The sequence below is a fragment of the Penicillium daleae genome (genome assembly GCF_028827525.1).
Source record: "Penicillium daleae strain IBT 16125 chromosome Unknown utg000005l_segment0_segment0, whole genome shotgun sequence".
Classification (NCBI taxonomy): domain Eukaryota; kingdom Fungi; phylum Ascomycota; class Eurotiomycetes; order Eurotiales; family Aspergillaceae; genus Penicillium; species Penicillium daleae.
In genome coordinates, this window is record NW_026623153.1 from 1,398,293 (window position 1) to 1,419,166 (window position 20,874).

General features: G+C 49.9%; 9 protein-coding genes across 9 annotated transcripts; 5 read left to right on the forward strand and 4 right to left on the reverse strand.

Annotated features, from left to right (window-relative positions):
• Positions 1-353: 353 nt before the first annotated feature.
• On the forward strand, positions 354-1,199 carry cdc42 (Rho family GTPase CDC42; the record flags this gene model as incomplete). The annotated part of the gene is made up of 3 exons (XM_056908152.1): positions 354-472; positions 601-979; positions 1,137-1,199. Coding segments are annotated over 3 exons (561 nt in total), but the record flags the coding sequence as incomplete, so codon positions are not given.
• A 1,506-nt stretch (positions 1,200-2,705) lies between these two features.
• Positions 2,706-4,051, reverse strand: N7458_004771 (agmatinase; the record flags this gene model as incomplete). Its single annotated transcript, XM_056908153.1, has 2 exons — positions 2,706-3,842; positions 3,920-4,051. 2 exons carry the CDS (start codon positions 4,049-4,051, stop codon positions 2,706-2,708), a joined length of 1,269 nt encoding a protein of 422 aa, XP_056766771.1.
• Positions 4,052-4,695: 644 nt separating this feature from the next.
• On the forward strand, positions 4,696-6,885 carry N7458_004772 (putative beta-ketoacyl synthase (Cem1); the record flags this gene model as incomplete). Its single annotated transcript, XM_056908154.1, has 8 exons — positions 4,696-4,747; positions 5,219-5,385; positions 5,487-5,594; positions 5,673-5,744; positions 5,799-5,885; positions 5,953-6,219; positions 6,295-6,663; positions 6,721-6,885. The coding sequence occupies 8 exons, from the start codon at positions 4,696-4,698 to the stop codon at positions 6,883-6,885; spliced, it is 1,287 nt and encodes a 428-aa protein (XP_056766772.1).
• A 412-nt stretch (positions 6,886-7,297) lies between these two features.
• On the forward strand, positions 7,298-8,754 carry N7458_004773 (deubiquitination module subunit SGF73; the record flags this gene model as incomplete). Its single annotated transcript, XM_056908155.1, has 4 exons — positions 7,298-7,325; positions 7,450-7,563; positions 7,632-8,276; positions 8,348-8,754. The coding sequence occupies 4 exons, from the start codon at positions 7,298-7,300 to the stop codon at positions 8,752-8,754; spliced, it is 1,194 nt and encodes a 397-aa protein (XP_056766773.1).
• Positions 8,755-10,537: 1,783 nt separating this feature from the next.
• Positions 10,538-10,753, forward strand: N7458_004774 (uncharacterized protein; the record flags this gene model as incomplete). Its single annotated transcript, XM_056908156.1, has 1 exon — positions 10,538-10,753. The coding sequence occupies one exon, from the start codon at positions 10,538-10,540 to the stop codon at positions 10,751-10,753; it is 216 nt and encodes a 71-aa protein (XP_056766774.1).
• Positions 10,754-10,824: 71 nt separating this feature from the next.
• Positions 10,825-12,051, forward strand: N7458_004775 (mRNA guanylyltransferase; the record flags this gene model as incomplete). Its single annotated transcript, XM_056908157.1, has 1 exon — positions 10,825-12,051. The coding sequence occupies one exon, from the start codon at positions 10,825-10,827 to the stop codon at positions 12,049-12,051; it is 1,227 nt and encodes a 408-aa protein (XP_056766775.1).
• A 431-nt stretch (positions 12,052-12,482) lies between these two features.
• Positions 12,483-14,464, reverse strand: N7458_004776 (uncharacterized protein; the record flags this gene model as incomplete). Its single annotated transcript, XM_056908158.1, has 7 exons — positions 12,483-12,814; positions 12,887-13,105; positions 13,167-13,464; positions 13,533-13,648; positions 13,704-14,018; positions 14,080-14,164; positions 14,240-14,464. 7 exons carry the CDS (start codon positions 14,462-14,464, stop codon positions 12,483-12,485), a joined length of 1,590 nt encoding a protein of 529 aa, XP_056766776.1.
• Positions 14,465-15,762: 1,298 nt separating this feature from the next.
• On the reverse strand, positions 15,763-16,755 carry N7458_004777 (glycoside hydrolase family 18 protein; the record flags this gene model as incomplete). Its single annotated transcript, XM_056908159.1, has 1 exon — positions 15,763-16,755. The coding sequence occupies one exon, from the start codon at positions 16,753-16,755 to the stop codon at positions 15,763-15,765; it is 993 nt and encodes a 330-aa protein (XP_056766777.1).
• Positions 16,756-18,990: 2,235 nt separating this feature from the next.
• Positions 18,991-20,475, reverse strand: N7458_004778 (Zn(II)2Cys6 transcription factor; the record flags this gene model as incomplete). The annotated part of the gene is made up of 1 exon (XM_056908160.1): positions 18,991-20,475. One exon carries the CDS (start codon positions 20,473-20,475, stop codon positions 18,991-18,993), a length of 1,485 nt encoding a protein of 494 aa, XP_056766778.1.
• Between the last annotated feature and the right edge of the window lie 399 nt (positions 20,476-20,874).

A 20,874-nucleotide genomic window follows, 5' to 3' on the forward strand; every position in this document is an offset into this window, starting at 1 on the left:
CTCCACTACCACCACCACCACCTTCTCCTCTCGAACCCTCTCTCTCTCCCCTTCTCTTCTTGTTTTTTTCCACCGCTCTCTTTCTTCCTCCCCTCTCCCTCTGGTTCATCTCGAGTTCCTACACCAAAAAAGCACAATGGTTGTCGCTACCATCAAGTATCGTCCCTTCTTCCCCCTCTCTCCCCTCTCCTCTTTGACTCCCGCTGCCTGGTGGCTTTATCCCCTCTCCTGACCGAGGTCGCGCAACATTTCTATCATCATCAACACCGCCACCACTGCTGCCCTCCACCGATGGGACCACCATCACACTCAACACCCCTTCTCCCCAGCTAAGCTAACCGCCCTCTTCTAGGTGTGTCGTCGTCGGCGACGGTGCCGTCGGTAAGACTTGCTTGCTCATCTCCTACACAACCAACAAGTTCCCCTCCGAATATGTCCCCACCGTATTTGACAACTACGCCGTGACTGTGATGTAAGTCGTGTTCCACCGGCTCCGGAAGCGAGACAGAGAGAAGAACAAAAGAGCGACACCGCCCGAAACTCTGAGAGAAAAGGAAATCCGTGTTCTGACCGTGTCCGCTTTGTTGGGGGGAAATATAGGATCGGCGATGAGCCCTACACTCTCGGTCTCTTCGATACCGCCGGTCAGGAGGATTACGATCGCCTGCGCCCGCTGTCCTACCCCCAGACCGATGTGTTCTTGGTCTGCTTCTCCGTCACCTCCCCGGCCTCCTTCGAGAACGTCCGCGAAAAGTGGTTCCCCGAGGTGCACCACCACTGCCCTGGCGTGCCCTGCCTGATCGTTGGCACCCAGACCGATTTGCGCGATGACCCCGGTGTCCGGGAGAAGCTCGCTCGCCAGAAGATGCAGCCGATTCGCAAGGAGGACGGTGACCGGATGGCCAAGGACCTCGGTGCGGTGAAATACGTGGAGTGCTCTGCTCTGACGCAGTACAAGCTGAAGGATGTCTTTGACGAGGTATGCCAGTCATGTCTTCTGTTTTGCCCTTGGATATTTGCCGAAGATGAGATCCCCGGTTGAACGGGATGAAGCTGTCTGCTCTTCGCCCTGCCTCATCCCGTGGTCCCGCCGCCCTCCACCTGTTCACCGCTAACTCCTCTTCTCTCCACTTTAGGCCATCGTGGCTGCCCTGGAGCCGGCGCCCAAGAAGAGGTCAAGGGGCTGTCGTCTGCTGTGATCCACCCCCCCGGTACATTTTTCACAGGTTCGTCTTTTCGCCCTTCCCGTCCGGTGGCTGATGGTCGGCCGACCGAAATCATGAGCTCGAGCTGGAACAGCGGTTAACTTTTTTCCCGCTCCATCGCTATTCAGATACGACGGAATGAATTTTTGTTTGTTTCTTTTCTTTTCTCACTGGTTTTGGGAGGCAAACTACTTGGCTGGACTATGTTTACTGGGATATCCGAGAGGAAGAAGCTTAAAAAAAGGGGAGGGGGGGGAGGATTTCTTTGTTATGAGCTAGCGCTTGCTATCTGAAGTGTCTCGATGTGATCTCGATTCGAGTTCCATGCCATGCTTTTCTATGGTATCTCTCAGCTTTGCTCCTGCTCTGCTCATCCTCGATAGTTCCATCTGTCGCCTTTCTTGGACCATCACCTCGAGAATCCTGTCACCAAAAACCAGATCTCCTCCGGTTCTCCTGCCTCCGGCCTTGCCTCCCTCCTCCCAATCCCCTTTCTTCCCTCCTTCTCGTTGGCTTCGACTGTGTCCATCTGTTGGCCATCCTTCGATTTGCGGATCTCAGCCTCGAACCCATGTACTTTCTCCGGCGACATCTACCCTCCCCGATCTCGTTTCCCCAATTACCTCCACATTCCATCCACTCCTTCAATCGACGGCAACCGCAACCGCGAATTCCCACCGTTCCCCCTTTTCCTCCCCGATCACGTACGACTTCTTTCGCACATCGATTCCCCCCCGTTGTTCCCCCGCATCTTCCCCGCACCACATGTTGTTCACCTCTTTCATCGTCTCTCTCGGCGTTGGACGTCAGGGCGTCGTGTTTTTGGCTGGCCGATGATTTTCCGTCCTTTATTACCTTGCTATTTTTACCATCAATCTACTACGCTTTTTTCTCCAATCTGCTTCTTTGACTGTACTTGTGCTTGCGCTGTTCGTTCGATTGTGCTCCGTCGGTGGACGGAGTCATCCAAAATTGTCAAGGGCGTGCCACTTTGCCGCTGTGTTTGTGTTTTGCCTGCCCTGTCCAGTCAGTTCTATCAGTGGCGTTCATACTCCCCCCGCGGACTTGAATCAGATCTTCTCTGCTTTGCTGGTTTCTCTCCCTTTCGATACAAGTCTCATGTTCGTTCTTTGTCCTTGCTGCAACTTGATTATCTGCGTCGAAATTGTGGAGGCAACCGTGAGATCTTAGAACGGTGCAGACTGTGGACTGTCGATCTAATAAGCTCTATGGTGGTTCATGTAGTGTTGTAGGGTCACGGATGCTGTGAACATGGTATCGTGCATTTGGCTTGATGAGCGGCTGCTCTCGACTAGTCGTGGCTGTTTATCGTGTCGTCCTCTCTAGTTAGAGCAGACATCCCACCGAATAGATGAGGATTATACATTCTCGAGTAGAGCCCCGGATCTTGGCAATCATGTCAATTCATATCAGTCATTCTTCAATCTACAATCATGAGTTTCGTATATACAAATGCCTATGTCCATCCTATCCATCCCTTTACAGCTCATCCTTAGCAGCACTCTCCACCTCCTCCACAACACCCACACCACCCGAACCATCCTCGTGACGTCCATACCACCCACCCAGCTCCTCATCCACCCCCGACTTGACCATACTGGTAATAATCTCAAAGGCAACCTGGGCCGCCGCCAACGCAGTCGTCTCGCCCTTGTTATCATACGCCGGCGAAACCTCCACGATATCCGCGCCAACGAGATTCAACTTCTCCAAACCACGCAGAATGCGAATAAACTCACGCGTAGTCCAACCACCAGGCTCCGGAGTGCCCGTACCCGGCGCAGTCGACGGATCCAGGACATCAATATCAACGGACAAATAAACGGGCTGCTCGGGGTCCAGTCCAATGCGATTCACAATGGCATCCACGACACCCATCGGGCCCAGCTCATCAATATCATCCGCATGGATCCGAATAAAGCCCTGCTCCGGACCGGGCGTGGTATAATCGCCATCATCCACACCAGTCAAACGAGTGCGCAGACCCGCATGCGCAGAGGTCGAATTGCAAATCAGTCCCTCGCGACTAGCCTTATGGAAGAAACTGCCATGATTGAACTGAGTCTGCTCACTCTGCCAATACGCCGAATAGCGCACAGGATTCCACGTATCAAGATGGGCATCGAAATGCAGCACCGTAATGGGCTTCTGATAAATCTGGTAGAGTGCGCGCAGCGCCGGCAGCGCCACACTATGATCCCCACCTAGCGTGACAAGCTTCGGATGCGACGCGCCAATACTAGCAGCAGCACCGGCGGCAGCGCCCTTCGGCGGGGCATTCACAATCTTCCGAGAACCCAGCTCCAAAAACGCCTCGTACATCTGCCGCTCGGCCAGAGCGTTGTCAAAGGGTGTGATGGGGATATCGCCACAATCGGTGATTTTGGCCCAGGATTTGTACGGGTTGATGCCCGCGCGCGTGTTGTAGCTGGTCCCGGCCATTTGGCGGGCGCTGGCGGCGCGGATAGCGCGGGGCCCGAAGCGGGCGCCTGGTCGGTAGGAGACGGCCGTGTCGAAGGGGGCGCCGATGACGGCGATGTCGTAGTGTTCGGAGGGCTCGACGAGACATTTTACGGGGCGGAGGTGGGCGAAGCTTGCTATGCCGGAGAAGGACCACTAGAGCGGGGGATGGGTTAGTAGCTAGTTGCTATAGTTTATAGTGTAGTTCGGAAGGTGGTGATGGTGGTGCATACCTCTTGATCCCACTTCTTCAGCAGTTCCTCGCGCTCCTGTTCAGGGACGACTTCGGCGTCGTTGTGGTGCGCGCATGAAACGGCTGTACTGGCCAGAGCCAGTACGCTAACCAGAGACTTCCAGGCGGGCATGGCTGGAAAGAGGAGAGATTGACGGGAGTAGAGAAGAAAAAAAGAAAGAAAAGGAATTAAAAGTAGAAGGGGTCCAGTAGTTATATAGGTCTGAAGTAGTGTCCCACTCCTACTACCCAGTAGTACCCAGTACCAGTCCCTAGAGTCGAGTATGTCGGGTCCGGTAAGTATATGGAGAAGAATCTCGCAACGAAGCTTGGCCTTCTCCGCCGAACTTCCTAATCAGCGATGGTTTGGAGGGGAGAAAGATTAGAATAATGAGATGATTGGGTCAGGAGTGTATCATCTTATTGGCAGATGGACCAGTATCTCTCTTTTTTTTTGTATGCGAAGTACTAAGTATACTCTGCATGATGGATCTAAAGGGAAAGACGAGCAGATAGGTACGGAGCACTCAGTAACTACTGTAGTTAGTGAATAATTGGTTACTCATGGAAATCGTGCAGACTTTCCCTTCTTGGCGACTCTCCGCTTTTGCCTTCCTTTTTGTTCCAGCAGACACTACTGTACCACTTATGTAGGTACACTACTTACTCCTACTACTACTACTACTACTACTACTACTACTACTACTACTACTACTACCTCCTCCATCTCAAGTATATCACCCGATCCAACGATCCAACAAGTCAACCCTCAATGCCATGCGTCGCGTCGTCGTGACGGGTCTGGGCGCAGTCACTCCCCTCGGCGTCGGTAAGTCAATAACCAATAACACACCCCAGTCCATCTACCATCAACACACCCTCGCCAGACTCCAGTAAGCTCCATCTCCAATCTGCCCAGCTACACAAGCAGAACAATATCACCGGAGAAAACTCCGCCACTCTCCGATCCATCCAAAAGTGCCCCCTCCCCCGGGAGAACCTGCCCAGTTCTTCGCGCAGAAAATCGGCGCGGGTCTCCACCCTGCCACCGCCGGAAGGGGAAGGTCTTGACAGCCAATGACGGGGCATTTTTGGGAGATGGGGCTTCGCGGGGCGGGCGATTTCAGATTAGGGCCATGCGGAGTAGGAGTACCGTATGCTTGTCTGTTATCTACAGTCTGGGAATTGGAGATTGGAAATTAGAGTGTAGGAGTCTGGCGTGGCGAGATTTCTATAGATGGGTGTGATGTACTAAGAGTGGTCTGTGTGATACGCTAACCCATCTATTCCCCGGCGATAGGTCTACGGCGGACATGGAAACGTCTACTAGACGGTCACTGTGGGATCGTCAATGTAGTCTCGCGCGATGAGCGCTTTCGAGAGGTCCCCTCGCAGATTGCAGCTGTTGTGCCGCAGGGGAAGAAGGACGAGGGAGGGTGGGATGCTTTTGAGTGGTTGAATCGTAGGGTATGTCATTATTTTCTTTCTCGTCCAAGCTGAGCTTTTACAGAGTGGAATTTACATGTTTGGAAATTGTGATATTATGCTAATGCTGCTTCTGCTGATAGGAAGAACGTGTAATGGCCAAGTTTGCGCAATATGCCATGGCCGCCTCGGAAGAGGCTCTTGAAGATGCCGGTTGGAAGCCGACGGCTTTTGAGCAGAGAGAAGCTACGGTATGGAAGTATCAAGAAGAAACGATTGATTCGGATTGAGCATGGTGGAGCATTGGTTGACTTTCTCATATGTGATAGGGAGTCTGCCTTGGCTCGGGTATTGGCAATTTCGAAGAGATGTTCGATACGGTGGTTAACTATGAACAAGGGGTGAGTTTCATCTGCAGTTGTAAGAAGGATGATCTAGCTGACGGGGATGTTTAGGGCTACAGGAAAATCAACCCTCTGTTCGTCCCAAGACTATTGATCAACCTTGGCGCCGGGCATATCTCCATGAGATATGGCTTCATGGTACGTATAGACCAGCGGAAAAGCCCCAGGCAGTTCATGGAATCCACGCTTACTCTTACTCCTATAGGGCCCCAATCACGCCGCAACAACGGCTTGTACGACGGGTGCCCATTCCATCGGCGATGCAGGACGGTTCATTGCCTGCGGCGACGCCGATGTCATGGTTGCTGGCGGCGGCGAGTCCTGCATCCATCCCCTGGCTATTGGCGGGTTTGCTCGGGCTCGCAGTCTTGCTACGGATTTCAACGATAATCCCGAGAAAGCGTCGAGGCCGTTTGATGCAGACCGTAAGGGTTTCGTCGTTGGCGAAGGTGCTGCCATGATGGTTCTAGAGGTATGTATCACAGTGGGGTTGATAGAAGGCGTGTTCCCTTGAAGCAAATTCTCATTCTCATGGATGTCTGTTTAGGAACTGGAACATGCTCGCGCTCGAGGCGCCCATATATACGCCGAACTGAAAGGCTACGGCTGCTCTGCGGATGCGCACCACATGACGGCCCCGAAAGAAAACGGCGTTGGAGCGTACATGGCCATGAAAAAGGCGCTCAAGCAAGCCCAATTGAAGCCCAGCGCGGTAGACTATGTCAATGCACACGCAACCTCAACTATCATCGGCGATGCTGCCGAGAATGCCGCTATCAAGGCCCTCCTCCTCGGACCCGAGGGCAAGCAAAAAGCCGCAGATGTAAATGTCAGCAGCACCAAGGGCGCTGTGGGACACTTGCTCGGCGGTGCTGGAGCGGTGGAAGCCGTGTTCAGTGTGATGGCTATTCAAGATGTGAGTGATATGATGATGCTTGAGTCGATATCAAGATCATGTGCTAACGTGTATCAGAATGTTATGCCACCTACTATCAACTTGGACCGGTTGGCTGATGAATTTGACTGCAACTATGCACCGAATGAACCGCAGTCGAGGAAGATTGATGTTGCCTTGACGAACAGCTTTGGCTTTGGAGGGACGAATAGTAGCCTTTGCTTTGCTAGACTTGAACAATAAGCGTTGTCAAGAGCGAGTCGTGTATGATTAGTGTTTTATTAGCGTTATTGCAGTGTGTTTCCCGTTCGTGACGACTTTATAGAGTGAATGAATGTGCTGCATTGCTGTCAGCAGTGATTGACTCTGATTGATACCTACTTAATGATCTGCCCTTGCTTCAGGACTTGTATCCGATCCGCTGTAATCCAAATATACGCTCCAGACAATGGCAAGTTGAAGCCATTCGCCTTTCTTCACCATCCAATCCAGCACGTGACTTGATCCCGATGCGGAGCCCCCGACCTTTTGACTCCGGGGACGAGAGACGAAAGGCACTACGGATCAACACATCTCCTCTGGCGCGATCCGATCTTCGAATATTGTGCCAGAGAGTGTACAACTGTGTCAGAAACTTTCCATACCTTCGCCCACCATGACGACAAACGGCGATGCTGGTCGAGGTATGCTTGCCACTGAATCCAGTCGCTAGGGATCCGCGACCGGGGACCAGCGCGCGTGGTCATCTGCGTTGAGGGCTTTGAGCTTGAGAAAAGAGTAAATGCTAACTTTTTTCATCTCATACAGCATCTGGCAGCTTGGTCGATGCATCGGGCTACAAATTCACCGAGAAGGATACCAAGCCGGGCAAGATGAAGGTCAAAAAGACCGCCAAAGCCTCGACGAAGAAGAAAGCAGACGGTACATATTGCGTCCCAATATAGCATCCATGCTTCTCGTCAGAACCAGACTCATTGGAGGATATTTAGATTCCAAGGATGGCCCTACCGACGCCTCACCCACCTCCTCCCCTCTCCCCAAACTAGACGACAAAGTCGCAGCCTCATTCCCGACCGGCAAACCCCGCGAGGAAGACCTCCTCGAAACAGTGATTTGCAAGCACTGCAAACGCCCCGTCCTCAAATCCACGGCCCCGGAACACATCCGCGGCTGCCTCAAGGCTAAACAAGAGAAAGCGCGCAAGAAGAAAGAAGCACGCGACGCGGCCAACCGCGCCAAGGTCACCGACGGTAAGGACGACGATGACCTGCGCGATAAATTTGACGGCGAGGACGCCATGAAGGGGCAGAAGAGTGCCAAGAAGAGCGCTGTGAAGGGGACTACGGACGATAGTACGAAGAAGGGCAAGAAGCGCAAGGCCGACGAGGATGATAACAAGGAGCCGAAGAAAAAGAAGAAGAAGGATGAGCCGAAGGCCAAGGCTGCGAAGCCCAAGGGTCCTGTTGATGTCGAGAAGCAGTGTGGTGTGACTCTTCCCAATGGTGCGCAGTGTGCACGCTCGTTGACTTGCAAGAGTCATTCCATGGGTGCCAAGCGTGCTGTGCCTGGTCGGTCGCTGCCATATGATATGTTGCTGCAGCAGTATCAGAAGAAAAACCAGGCCAAGCAGCAGAGTGAGTTTCCCACTTTACTCACCATCGGCCCTGTATCAAACAATCTAACAAATCTGCTTTCCCCAATACAGGAGCCGCAATCGACGCCAACGCCCCTCTCCCCGAAGACATCGACACCAACGGACCCATCGACTCAGACGAAGAACGCGACACCGTCATGGCAGCAGTCGCCCGGTCCCACCCCAGACCCATCACCGAACACACCCTCGTCAGCACAAAATCCAAATACCGCATCGTCCGCATCAAAGAACAAATGCTACACGCCATGGGCGGCCGAGGCGGCGCCGGACTATTCTCCACAGACGAGAGCCAGCCCATATTCGGCGGTAACCTTTTCCAAGCCTTTGATAACGACATGAACACATCTTCTTCACCGGTGATTCCTACCGGTGAAGCTGGGGGTGGCTCAGCCGGCGATGGAGCTACGAAAACGCCTGTGCAGGGGACTCGGAAGACGCCCGTTGCGGCGGCCTCGTGAGGGAATAAAGAAAAGCAATTCCTTTCACGCTCGTCCGAGCCTACGATCCTGCGTGAGGTTCCGGGTCAACGACGTTACGACTATCTCCGGCGTTCTTCTTTTCGTTTATTCTTCGGTTCAGCTTGTTGCCCGGTGCACTGGATTAGCATTGCATTGCGATGCTGGCGTTAAGGGATCCCTTCCATCCTTATTTATTCTTATTCTTATTCGTCTTTGTTGGATGGATCCGCATGCGATGGGCCTTTTCGGGCGTGGGAATTGGCTGGTTTCGTTTAGTTAGGTGATGATATGATACCCCCGGTAGTTGATGATACACTTTGCGTGGTGCAGAGTGCAGAATGGATGCAATTATTAAAATGGCGGGTTTACTCGGATTTGTCTAGTATGGAGTACGGATGGAGTAACTTTGTGATGTCAACTTACGCTGGACGTGTAGCAACCCTGCGTCAATAAGCACTCCATCCTCCTCAACCTTGTCCTTGGGTTGGATTCCTATCCGAATTTCCTGCTGTAATCAACAAATCTGATATTTCACTTTGGTAATGCAATAATTTCACATCCCATACATCAACCAGCTCGCTTAACTCAGTTGGTAGAGTGCGTGACTAGTAATCACGAAGTCGCTAGTTCAAATCTGGCAGTGAGCATTTCTTTTTGCTTTTGGTTTTGGCTTGGGGGTTTTCGTGAAAATGTTATTATTGTTGCTTTTTCTTATGATTTGGGTTTTTGGGATGGGGATGTATCGTTTTTGATTTGACTCGACGGTGATTCGAGAGCTAGCGAGGGGTCAGGGCTCTAGTCGGGTCAGTGGAGGGAAGTAAGTATGAGGTGTGGGAATATATATCTCGTGGATCCGACTATGCCTGCACCTAGGTATGCCCGTGCGCGAGCACAACCGTTGACATCTACTCCGTACGCTTCTATTAATTAACACTATGCCTGGACATGGGATGGATATCTCCAGTACCCAGGGTATTATCACGAAAATGCCTTGGATATCGAATCATCCACGATAAATCCACGTCATTCATGGAATCTAGACAATTCTTCGACGACCACCTGATCTATCAGAATGAACTGGACCAATAATGCTCAATGGCCAGGCTCTTAAAAGGCCCGTGTTCCAATATCAGTACGGTCCATACCTACGTGTTCTTCCCGAATTCAAATATACACGTAAAGCCGAGCTGGAAGCAATGTCCATCTGGGATAACTTAGTCAGAGAAGTACTGGAATACATGCACTCGATTAATGACCAGGTATATGTTTTCGATCGAGTCCATTCATGCGAAGCAATCTCTCCGGCTCCTTGCTGAGATATTCTTACCGCGCCTGGAAGGGAGCAGATACATAAGCTCTCCCGCAGAAAGATTCAAGTTAAGCCAGTTATTGTAGGGTGTTCATCAATTGACCGCGTAGGTAGCAAAAAAAGCCAAAAAATGCTCACTGCCAGATTTGAACTAGCGACTTCGTGATTACTAGTCACGCACTCTACCAACTGAGTTAAGCGAGCTGGTTGATGTACGGATCCCCAAATTTGGACTTATGTGTAGGGGGCAAAGCTTGCATCCATGTTTAGCCTGAAAAGGGGACGTTCAGCATATATTTGCTATTCAGAGACAACAATTGGCTCCGCAGTATGTCCTATTCGCTTTACAGCTCCTAACGGACGTCCAAAAGCTCAAAAATCCGGAGAAAATGCCAGGAACGGAAAAATGAGGGCCTCTTCACGTGACACGAGATCTTCCGACTCCATGAGGGCAAAGTGGGTGCCTTAGGCAGAATGTACTCACTGCTTCGAGCTCCGCTGATCGTCTTTGAGACCATCAACCATGACGACAGCCTTGTTCTGAAGCTCGGTAGGGCTGAAAGCGCCTTTGAAGATTCGTCACAGATTGATCATATCCCACAACCTGCGTGGCTGAGTGGTTTGGCCATTGTTATCGATTCGCATCGACCGCTGCTCAGCACAGCTCGTCTCAACTCCCGAAGCACCTGAATTGAACCGCAAATACCCTCGCAAACCCGCCTGACATCCCACCCTTCTCCTCGTCCTTCGCGATCATCACCATGAGCCACTCAGTCCCTGACCTCGATTCGATCGGCGTCAAGGCCGAACCCGAGCTCGCAGACTCGTTCCGTCGCGAAGTCGCAAACCTCCTCGGCCGAAACAATCTCAATTTCCCCGGCGCGCAACCCGTCAGCTTCTCGGCGAAACACTTGACGGAGCTCCAAAAAGAAGATTACTTTGTCTGCGAAAAGACGGACGGCATTCGCTGCTTGATGTACTTTGCGCGCGGTGATCCCGACTCCGAGTCGCCTGAGATTCATTATCTGATCGACCGCAAGAACGACTACCGCTTTGTCCCTGGCCTACACTTCCCACTACCAGACGATGAAACCTTCCAGTCTTTTCATGTTGACACGCTGGTGGACGGTGAACTGGTCAACGACACGTACGAGGACGGTACTCAGCAGCTCAAGTACTACGTCTTCGACTGCTTGGTGCTTGATGGACAGAGCCTAATGCACCGCACTCTTGACAAGCGGCTCGCATACTTCAAAGAGAAAGTATTGAGGCCTTACAACGCTATGTATCGCAAGTTCCCGGAAGAAAAACAACACCGCGCCTTCGCCGTCGAAGACAAGTCCACACAATTCAGCTATGGCATTGAGATGATGTTCCGTGATATCATTCCAAAGGTCAAGCGCATCCACGGCAACGACGGTCTCATCTTTACCTGTCGCAGCACACCCTACCGCATCGGTACAGACGAACACATCCTCAAATGGAAGCCACCCGCTGACAACACCATTGATTTCCGCATGCGCCTGGAGTTCCCAGTTTTGGAACCAGACAGCGAGGACGAAGCTGACGGCGTCACCGAACCATACACAGACTATGATGCCATCCCGATATGCCACTTGTTTACAATGCTCAACAGTAACGAGTACCGCCATTTCGGCGAGATGTATGTGACTCAGAAAGAATGGGACGACATGAAAGCCATGCGCGTCCCGCTGGACGATTCCATTGTCGAATGTTACAAGGATCCACAACAGCGTTGGCGATTCTACCGCCTTCGCGACGATAAAGCGGACGCGAATCACATCTCGACGGTGGAAAAGGTCCTCGAGAGTATCGAGGACCGCGTCACTGAGGAAGATCTCATCCGTCTCGCACCTGCTGTCAAAGCCGCGTGGAAAAAGCGTCAAGCAATGGTTTCTGAGGGCAAGGCCCGCCCTGTGCCGCCTACTGCTAATGGGAATGGTGTCAAGCGGAAATTTGAGGAATGATAGAACAAAAGACCCTGGCACGTTTTGTAATTTCTTTCCTCTTGTCTCCATTTGCAAGGCGTCTGGGCGTTGTGCTGCTCCACTCTAATTCTCCGATTTACTATTTTTCATGTTTTCGCATTATGAATTGGATCGGCGGTTGCATTTTTTCGATATGAATATGATGCCCTTGGTTTGGTTCCCTTATGATGATATTAACTTGGCAGGTTGATCGTTAGTTCATCATAAGAGATCCTATATGTACGTTATGCTCTTGAAGTATCCATGAATTCTTATATAATGACTCCATATTTCACGTAATACCAACATCCGCCGTTCAGTAAGTCAACTGTAAATGCGATTTTGATCACCTCCTATACCGGAGATATCCACCACGCCGCGACTCAAGAAAATCCTCGAGATCTTTTCAACACACTGCTTTATTCTCCCTTTCATTTATCAACCCGGAATGGAATCGAAGGATGGTAGCAACCTCCGTCCACGTAGCGCCCACTAATATTCTTCGCAGGAACATCCTTGCCAAACTCGATGATGAGACCACCATCTGGCTCAGTAGGATCAAATAGCGGCCAGCCAACCATCTGTGAGATAGTGGAAGGGTTCTTAATGAAAGCAAGCAGATAGTCTTGCATGGCATTGGAAGTGTCGACTTCGAGTTGGGAGATTTCTCCGACGTTCTTGTCATAAGTGCCGAAGATCATGAGCAGATCAGAGTAGTGAAAGGCTCCTAGCCAAGGAGCCGGGCTGATGTTGGTGAAATTGCCTATAGAATAATCAGAGCGTTCCTCTGGCACGGAATCAAGTGAATAGACCGAAGGATGATACAACAACTTACCTGCCCAGAAATATCGATACGTATCGAGACCATGCGAAAACCGGAGAGCCGTGTCAGAAGCTGCGAGACAATCCCACTGGCGTGCGTCTTCTTGCGAGGATGTAATATTGTTGTCAACCGCAATTTCTCGAGTCGCGAATGATCGAATAGCTGGACCTTTGGCTACCTTGCCCTCTAAGTAGCGCAATGTCTCGTTGGAGAAGATGTATGTTTCATCCGCTGTTTTGCACCGGTTAGCTTCATGGGCTTCATCCAAGTTGTCCGAGTTTAATAAACGTACGGATATACTCCATAAAAGATATCGGCGGCGTGCCTTGGTAGCGATTGATGTATTCTTCAATCTGAACCCAAGAAATCATGCGCATGCAATTGAGTTCTGCCTCAGCATCGTCGCCGTAGTTGCAGCCAAGTGCCTTGGCAACGATGTCAAAGTCTAGGTAGGGATCATCCGTGGTAGGGAGATCAAGAGTGGTGCCAGGCTCTTGTGAGATGATACCGTAGCTTGCCACCAGCGGGTCATCTGGATAGGCGAGAGTGTATAGGTGGGTTAAGGCTGCTCCTTGCGACTGGCCCCAAAGCTATGCAGATTGATCAGAATTTGTTAGAGCGAGCCATCTCAGTTGGATGAGTTGGTATTCAAACTTACAAAAATATTATCAGGATCTCCACCAAAGGCTTCAATATTCTCGTGAATCCACTCGACCGCGGCGCGCATATCCATCAAGCTGAGCGAGGTCTCTTTGAGAGCTCTAGATTTGGGATCTAGAGAACGTTAGAAGTCGAAGAATGATTGACCTCGGTTTTTTAATTCACGTACTTCCAAAGATATTCACTCTGTAGTTCAAGGCAATTGCAATATGCTCCTGAGACCGCGACACCCACTGCGTTGGCAGATGAGCCGGAATCATAATTCCGCCTTCAACTCCAGCACCTCCAGTTGCGAACAGTGTTACTGGGAGCTTGGAGCTTTTGTCGGCTGAAGCAGGAGTCCATATTGCAATAGATAAACAGTCTTCAGCTGAAGACCAAGTGACCGATCCCTGGGTTAAGTTCTCCCCGAGGTTGATCACAAAACTTGCCGGTTCATAGTCTTTCCAGAATGAGTCTTCAGCTGAAACATACTGAGGACAAGCTGAATCAAAGAAGACAGTCATAAGCAGAGGCTCTATGCGAAGTCGTCACATACAACGTACCAGGGCCATAGATAGTGGCATCATATTTTCTGCTCGAAGATGGAAGTTTCTGCGGGGGCATCCAACGGAGATCACCAACAGGTGGCTTGAGCGAAGTAAGAAAAAATGTAAGATAAATGACGGCAAACTATCAACCTGGGAACTTGGGATGAGCCTTTACCTGTGCGAAGGGAACGCGCAAAAACTGGCGCACATTGGGATACGTATTATTGAGCATGCCGATAAACGTCCCAGTGCGCGTTTCCACCGTCAAACTGGACCAATTTGACAGATATCTCGGCTCTTCCCATTTCAGATCGCCGAAGTATGGTGGGAAGGACTTGTCTGCCGCAAGGACAGTGACTGCCACGGCGCCCCATATTCCGATGGCGAAAAGCTTCAGCATCGTCAAGATTGGGAGGATACGATGAAGACAAAGGTCGGACACTTTAAGAACTACATGGAGATGATCTATGGTAAATGAGGTCTTTATTGGAAATTGACAACCTACTGTAGATATTGACGAGCGGTGAATTCGTACCACCTCTCTTGTACACTACCGGAGGACCGGAATCATACATACGCCTAACATAGGCCAAGTTAGAGTCAGCCTGACGCTCGGGACATTAATTTTCAAGGTATCCCGGTATTCAGCAAGTTTCTTATTTGTCTGATTGATTCAAGCTGAAAGAGTCCGAGGTAAGGAACATGAAGAAACAGGTGAGTGTGCACTTACTAGTGCGTAACCAACCAATCAGATTCTTCAATCCAGGCCATTGAGATACAATAGTCATGACAAATGATAGAATCCAACACATGGTAAACATGTGAGACCCACAAATATTGCGATATCACCTAGAAGATGAGGAAAAGTTATGCGCTAGGGTTTGTCTTCTATGATATAATAGCTAAATATTCAAGGAAGTACATGAGACTAGGGTCTTTCAATTACAAATTGTATTCTGAAGGTTGTGGGATATTGACTCGCTGGACGTGTCAATCCGCCCGAATCGGCAACCGTGCTAAAAGTGGCCCAAGATAAAGTTAAGTGTTGGAGGTAGTACGAGGTAGAAACTCCAAATCAGAAATGAACATGAAAGACCCATTTGGCCGAAAGAGACAGTCAGGTGGCCACCATAAGGCTATATCATCCGAATAATGACCGTGGTACCAATGCCTCGGGAAGGTTTGGATAATAGAACTACGGAGTGATAGGAAAACTATGCTTTACCGTAGCGTGATTTATTCTAGAGGTAGTCAAGTCAAGTCTGCATAGAAGGCTTCCACTTGCGCTATAAAAGAAAAATACAATTGCCTGATAGATCGGAAAAAAGTGGGAGAACCAGCCAAAAAGCAAGAAACGCAAGAAGAAGTAAAGACAGACCCGGACTTCACCTCAAATTCGTAACGACCGACAGGGTAGATGTATTGGAAAAAAATATTGATTGAATGCAATAAACGAGTGGTAATATTGTCTGACAGGTAGGAAGAACAACAATAGATCCAGCTATGAATTTCCCTTCTGGTAAACAAGAAATGGCGAAATAACGAAAGACAGGCTTCAACTTCTTGCGGTATTCGTAACGACTGACAAAATTGAGCCAAACGAATGGAAATTTTTGTGAAATACTTGATGTGGACGAAAAGAGTAGAGAATCACGAAGGAATATACTCTCGTAAGTCACAGACTTACGAGGTCATGGCTTAGCAGGCGGATCCTTTAGTCAGGATACTCTTAGCCTCCTGGGCATAAGTGCAGCCGTTGTTAACATTTGAGTCCGAATAACCAGCGGACCACATCATCACACCACCAAAAGCAGAGTTGCTCTTATACTGATTAACGAGTGTTGCCAGCGAGTTAGGGTCGAGATAGTATTGCGAACCGCTCGAGGTGCCTGTAGCAGCAAGCGGTGATGCAGGAACACCGATGAATATCTTCGCACCGGACGAGGGAGTGTTGGCTACGTTCGAGACCCAATCATTGAAGTTGATGTTACCATTGACGGAGCAGCCGGGGTTGTTATAGAACTGGACCCAAAGGTAATCGAATTTGGCGTTGGTGACGATCACTTGCATGTTGGGTTCTGGGATAGGGCATTGTGGAGCTCCCGTGATGTAGTAGGTGTTGGAGCCGTCAGATGCAAAGTTAGATCGCAGTTTTGCCAGGAGATACTGATAGTACTGGTTTCCACTGTAGGCCTCAATATCCATATCCCAGCCATTGACAAAGGTTTTGCCAAATGGTCGAGGGACACTGGAGCTGCCGGCAGTGTTGCCGTATGCATCCCATAGATTTTGACCAATGGTTTCCGCCTCAGCTTGGGATGACAGAGAATAGGCACCTGCCGCACCTCCTAGAGATAGGATCACTTTGATGCCGTTGGACTTGCAGGTCTCGATGTCGGTTGCCAGACTGTCGCAGTTCTGCGGAACACCGGCGGAGGAGATATAACATTGGTCTCCAATGGTGCCCGATGCAATAGTTTGACCATTGCCATATTCATACAGGAAAGCAAGAACAATGATGTCAATTCCAGAAGAAGATGTACAGTAGTTGGACAGAGGCTGGACGTTATTGTCCTGGCCCCAGTACACTACATTCTGGCCACCGGAGGCCCGAGTGTGAAGTTTATGAGGCACAGCTGACACAGCAGTAGCCAAGATACCGACACTGGCGATAATGGTAGAGAAGTGCATATTGTTGGCTTTTGATAGAGCTTGGAATTGTGTGGCTTTGAAAGAAAGAATGTAATTGGAACTAGAAGGAGTGTGTGTGAATGTGAGGAATGAATGGAAAGATCCTTCAAGGATTCAAAGGATTGAAGCTGAGTTGATGCCCGTGGATGAAAGAAAAAAGATCTTGGAACAGAGAAATGTTGATGTACTTATACTCATCATCACGAATATCCAACTCTGGTAAGTTACGTTTCATTCTTGGAGAGGATCAAGACCCTCCATAATGTGGTAGATGGCGATGGAAGGCGCTTGAAAGTGTGGGTCACAATATCGGGTGGCTTTTCCCAACTCATGCAACGTCGCTAGGTCCTATGAACTTGACGGTAGAGGCTTCTTCTGACAAAGATGAATACAACGTCCGACGAGGGTCACAATGCTATTTGACTGAGAAGAATCACCGGCATGGAACCACCATGGATCAAGCTTGCCTTGCAGGGTGTGAATGGCTTCAGTTCCGAAATTCATGGTTGACCGGAAACCACTTTGAAGTATGACCCCTGTCAGGAGTTATTTGCTCCGGATAGCTATCGGGTGTAGGAACCGCAGGTTGGTTGGAACATCGCACGGAGCCACGCGCCCAGAACGTGGTTAGTGTATCTAGAAGGTATGATCTCCCCTGAAGCTGCAACCCTCGACATGATCTGAATACAAATTGACTCAACGCTTGTGATACCGGAATTACAAAACGGCGTGATTGTAAAGAAGCGACAATGAAGGAGACAAGCCTGTAGGACCTTAATTTGGTCCATCTTCACTGGAATTTGGTCATACAGTTATAAGATGTTAACTTGAGTCACCGAATAAGATATCCAGCTTATAGCGAGGCTTATGATGGTAATGAAAATCCCGAGCCCACTATCAGGCACGTACTTCCTAGCCGGGTATAATGATATTCGATTAATCTGAAACTCTGCAAGGATTTAAGGTTGCAGAAACCGATGGCGGCGTTTTCGTATAGACTTGCAGTACCACTCCTCGACGAGGTAGGAATAGTCTACTATGTATACCCGGGACATCTCGGTACATTTGATATCGTAAGGACAGAAATTAATCCTCCACAATTGATGAATGCTCGAACAAACTCCAAGCCCCCCAACTATAACGGCTCAGAAATTTCCTGGGCCCAGTCCCCTACCATCTCAATATTCCGCTGCTACGAAGCCTAGAATATAAAGCACTTTCGAAATACTAAGATTGAGCTCAAGCATTGTCAGAGAACCCACAGCGGAATGTCGGAGACGCCCAACAAGAACTCCCCCGCTATGCCTCTTTAGTACGGCCACCCCGCTCAACTTGTACTGATTCTGGTTTAGCGGGTACCTTGAAACGAAAGGAGATCTGTTCTATTCGCTGGAACCAGCAAGAGTGCTTAATCCCCAGAGAGTCTCCGAAACAACCTATGAGCCTTCTAATAATTTAATGGTCCATTAGTTCGTGCATCGATTGGACTCAAAGGGACCCCACACCGGACAAGGCTTGCTCATCACGTACATCATTGTCCGAAGGGCTTGCCCTTTTAGGAACTTGCAGTTGGTCGTGAAAACGCTAATCTCCCATACACCCTAAAGCCATGGTCCTGATTATCGCGGGGTGACATTCGAGGCTACCTGGCTTGCATAAGTGCTGGTACTGTGGCATTTAAGAGCGCACTTTATGATAGCAAAGTGCGGGCGGAAAATGTGATCACGCGTGCTTGTCTCGATGAAACGAACTACCGATTACCCCGATATCTGCGAAGGAGCCGAGAAGATTCCCCTGGGCATGCGTGGCTTGTGCCTGAAGATACGCCTCCGACTCCACCGGAAGGTTACCTTCGAGTTATCACAAGGCGCTAGTTGAGCCCAGGAAAGGTCCTGCTGGTATCAGACCGAAATTTGACCTTGATGTCACACCCCCAAAGGGTGAGTTAGGGGCTAGGTTTGAGGATGCGACTGTAGATAGTTGAAGATGATTGCGGGCTCCAGATTAAGGGTCTTCGACCAATGCAAGAGAGCGATCGGCATTTTCATTTAAACCCGGACACTGTCACTCATATGCTTCTCACTGCAATTGCTCAAAGTCCGGCGATTTGCCAAGCACGATGTTCGTAAATCAAGGCAGTCAGCCCTCGACAGCCAGCACATTGCTTCAAATAATATTCGTAGAGATAAAGTCTATAGACAAGTCATCAGACATCATAAGATCCGTGAGATGCCCTTACGGCACAGCCATGAACGTGGGCCCGTTGTCAATGAGGTCAAATAAAGAGCCCTTGAACCCATCCCACCTTCGTTGCCAGAAATACTTGTGAAAGGCAAAGAACTGCTCAGCGCACGCTGGACAGTAAGAAAGCCTCGTCAAACTCTTCCAGAGGGTTTCTGGCCGCAATGGAATCTCAAGCAGCGCCAAGAATAAAGGGAAACAGCCAAACTGGAGCTTTGTATCGGGCCCACCGTATAGAAGAATCTTATCTTTCTCCTCCATAATATCGTTTGCATAAGATACTGCAATCCCATCTTGGCAAGATAGTGGGTACTTGATGCGATGAATGAGCAGTAGAGTGGCAGATCGGTATATAGCGGCCTGAGCCCTCAGTAGCATGATCTCGGAGTCGGTAAACCTCGAACTATGTAGAGATGATTCATCAGGGGTCCAAGACAGGACTTTTTGCTCGATGACATCCAGGTTATGGCTATCCGGTTGGGATTGAACCTTCATTTCGTGGCTCACTTCGCACAAATCGTAAAGTATCGGCATCAAGGAAACACAAAACCCGAACAACCGGTCGACAACGTGAGGCCGATGGATCCGAGGTCGAATTATCGGAGTCTCCCGCTTGATCAAACATTCAAGTATCTCCCAAAATATCGGGGTCACTGTGACAGGATCCAGAAAGTCCACCTGAGCCAGGTGGGGATACCACGGCTTGACCAGATAGAGCGAATGGCGCAGGATAAGCATTGACCCGGTAGAAACAATAAAAGTGTCCAAAGCGGCCAAGCTCTGGCCGAGAACCAGTACAGCCAACGCGTCATTCTCATTGGATATTTCCGTGACTTGTAATTTTCGCAGCAGATCTGCAACTCCAGCGATCTCTACATGGGCAGGAGCAGTGGTATTCGGCTTCATAGTGTTCGTCATGTATCTGATCATGATAGAGAACATGTCCCGCAGAATATGAGGAGCTTTCAAGTAGGAATAATTCAAAGCTTGGCGAAATGTTTTGGTAAAGCTTGGGCCGATCATGAAGATATCATTCAACTCATAGAACTCCTCGTCCGTGGGTTCTGGCGCCGGCGTGAGTTGTTGTTGGTTCTGACCAAGCTCTTGAAGAATATCCGGTAGTCTTGATTGAACGCCATGGCTGACTGGGCTGCTGATATGATCAAATACTGAAGAGCCTTGCTCTGAAGCTGTATCGGTAGAAGTACTCTGCGAAAGCGGAGAGGTCCTCTGGACCTCCGTGTTTTGCGAAACAGGTGTCTGTGAAGCAGGCGATCGCTCTTGTGAGGCCCACACTTGAATTTCTGCAGCAGGCCCAAGAAGTTTAGATCGTGCAGGACGGCCCGGTGGACGGGAAGAGCGAGCCGTCGAGCAATCCAGAGCAAGGTGGGCACATCGGATACATTTGGCGAGGCCTCCCTCCCGTTGACACTTCTTCTTCTGCACATAACATTGGTCACACGATCGAGAGGTCGGCATATTTCATGTCGGAGCTTTTTTCAAGCTTCTATTGGATGCGTTTGGCAGCGTCGAATCGGGACGCTTTGTGTCACATACAACTCGGGCCGGTTGAGAAGGTGATGCTGATATTCTCGACAAAACTCTCGTCCTTCAATGTGCTTAATCTGCTTGAACATCCTTTGCTCTCTATGTCATAGAGCCATCACGAAGTCGAATGCACACTGAAAACAAAAGAAGGGGGAAAGCAGCATGCCCAAGCAGCCCGCGATGATTGGATTAGCTAAGCATAAGCGGAGGCTTATTTCCTATTTGGGTAAACGAACTGGGGCTCTTTGAACTAAGTTTCCCCGCATCCCAAAATGTCGCTTGAGTTTGCGGAGATACAAAGTATGGTTATGGCCTTAGTATCGGCAGCTC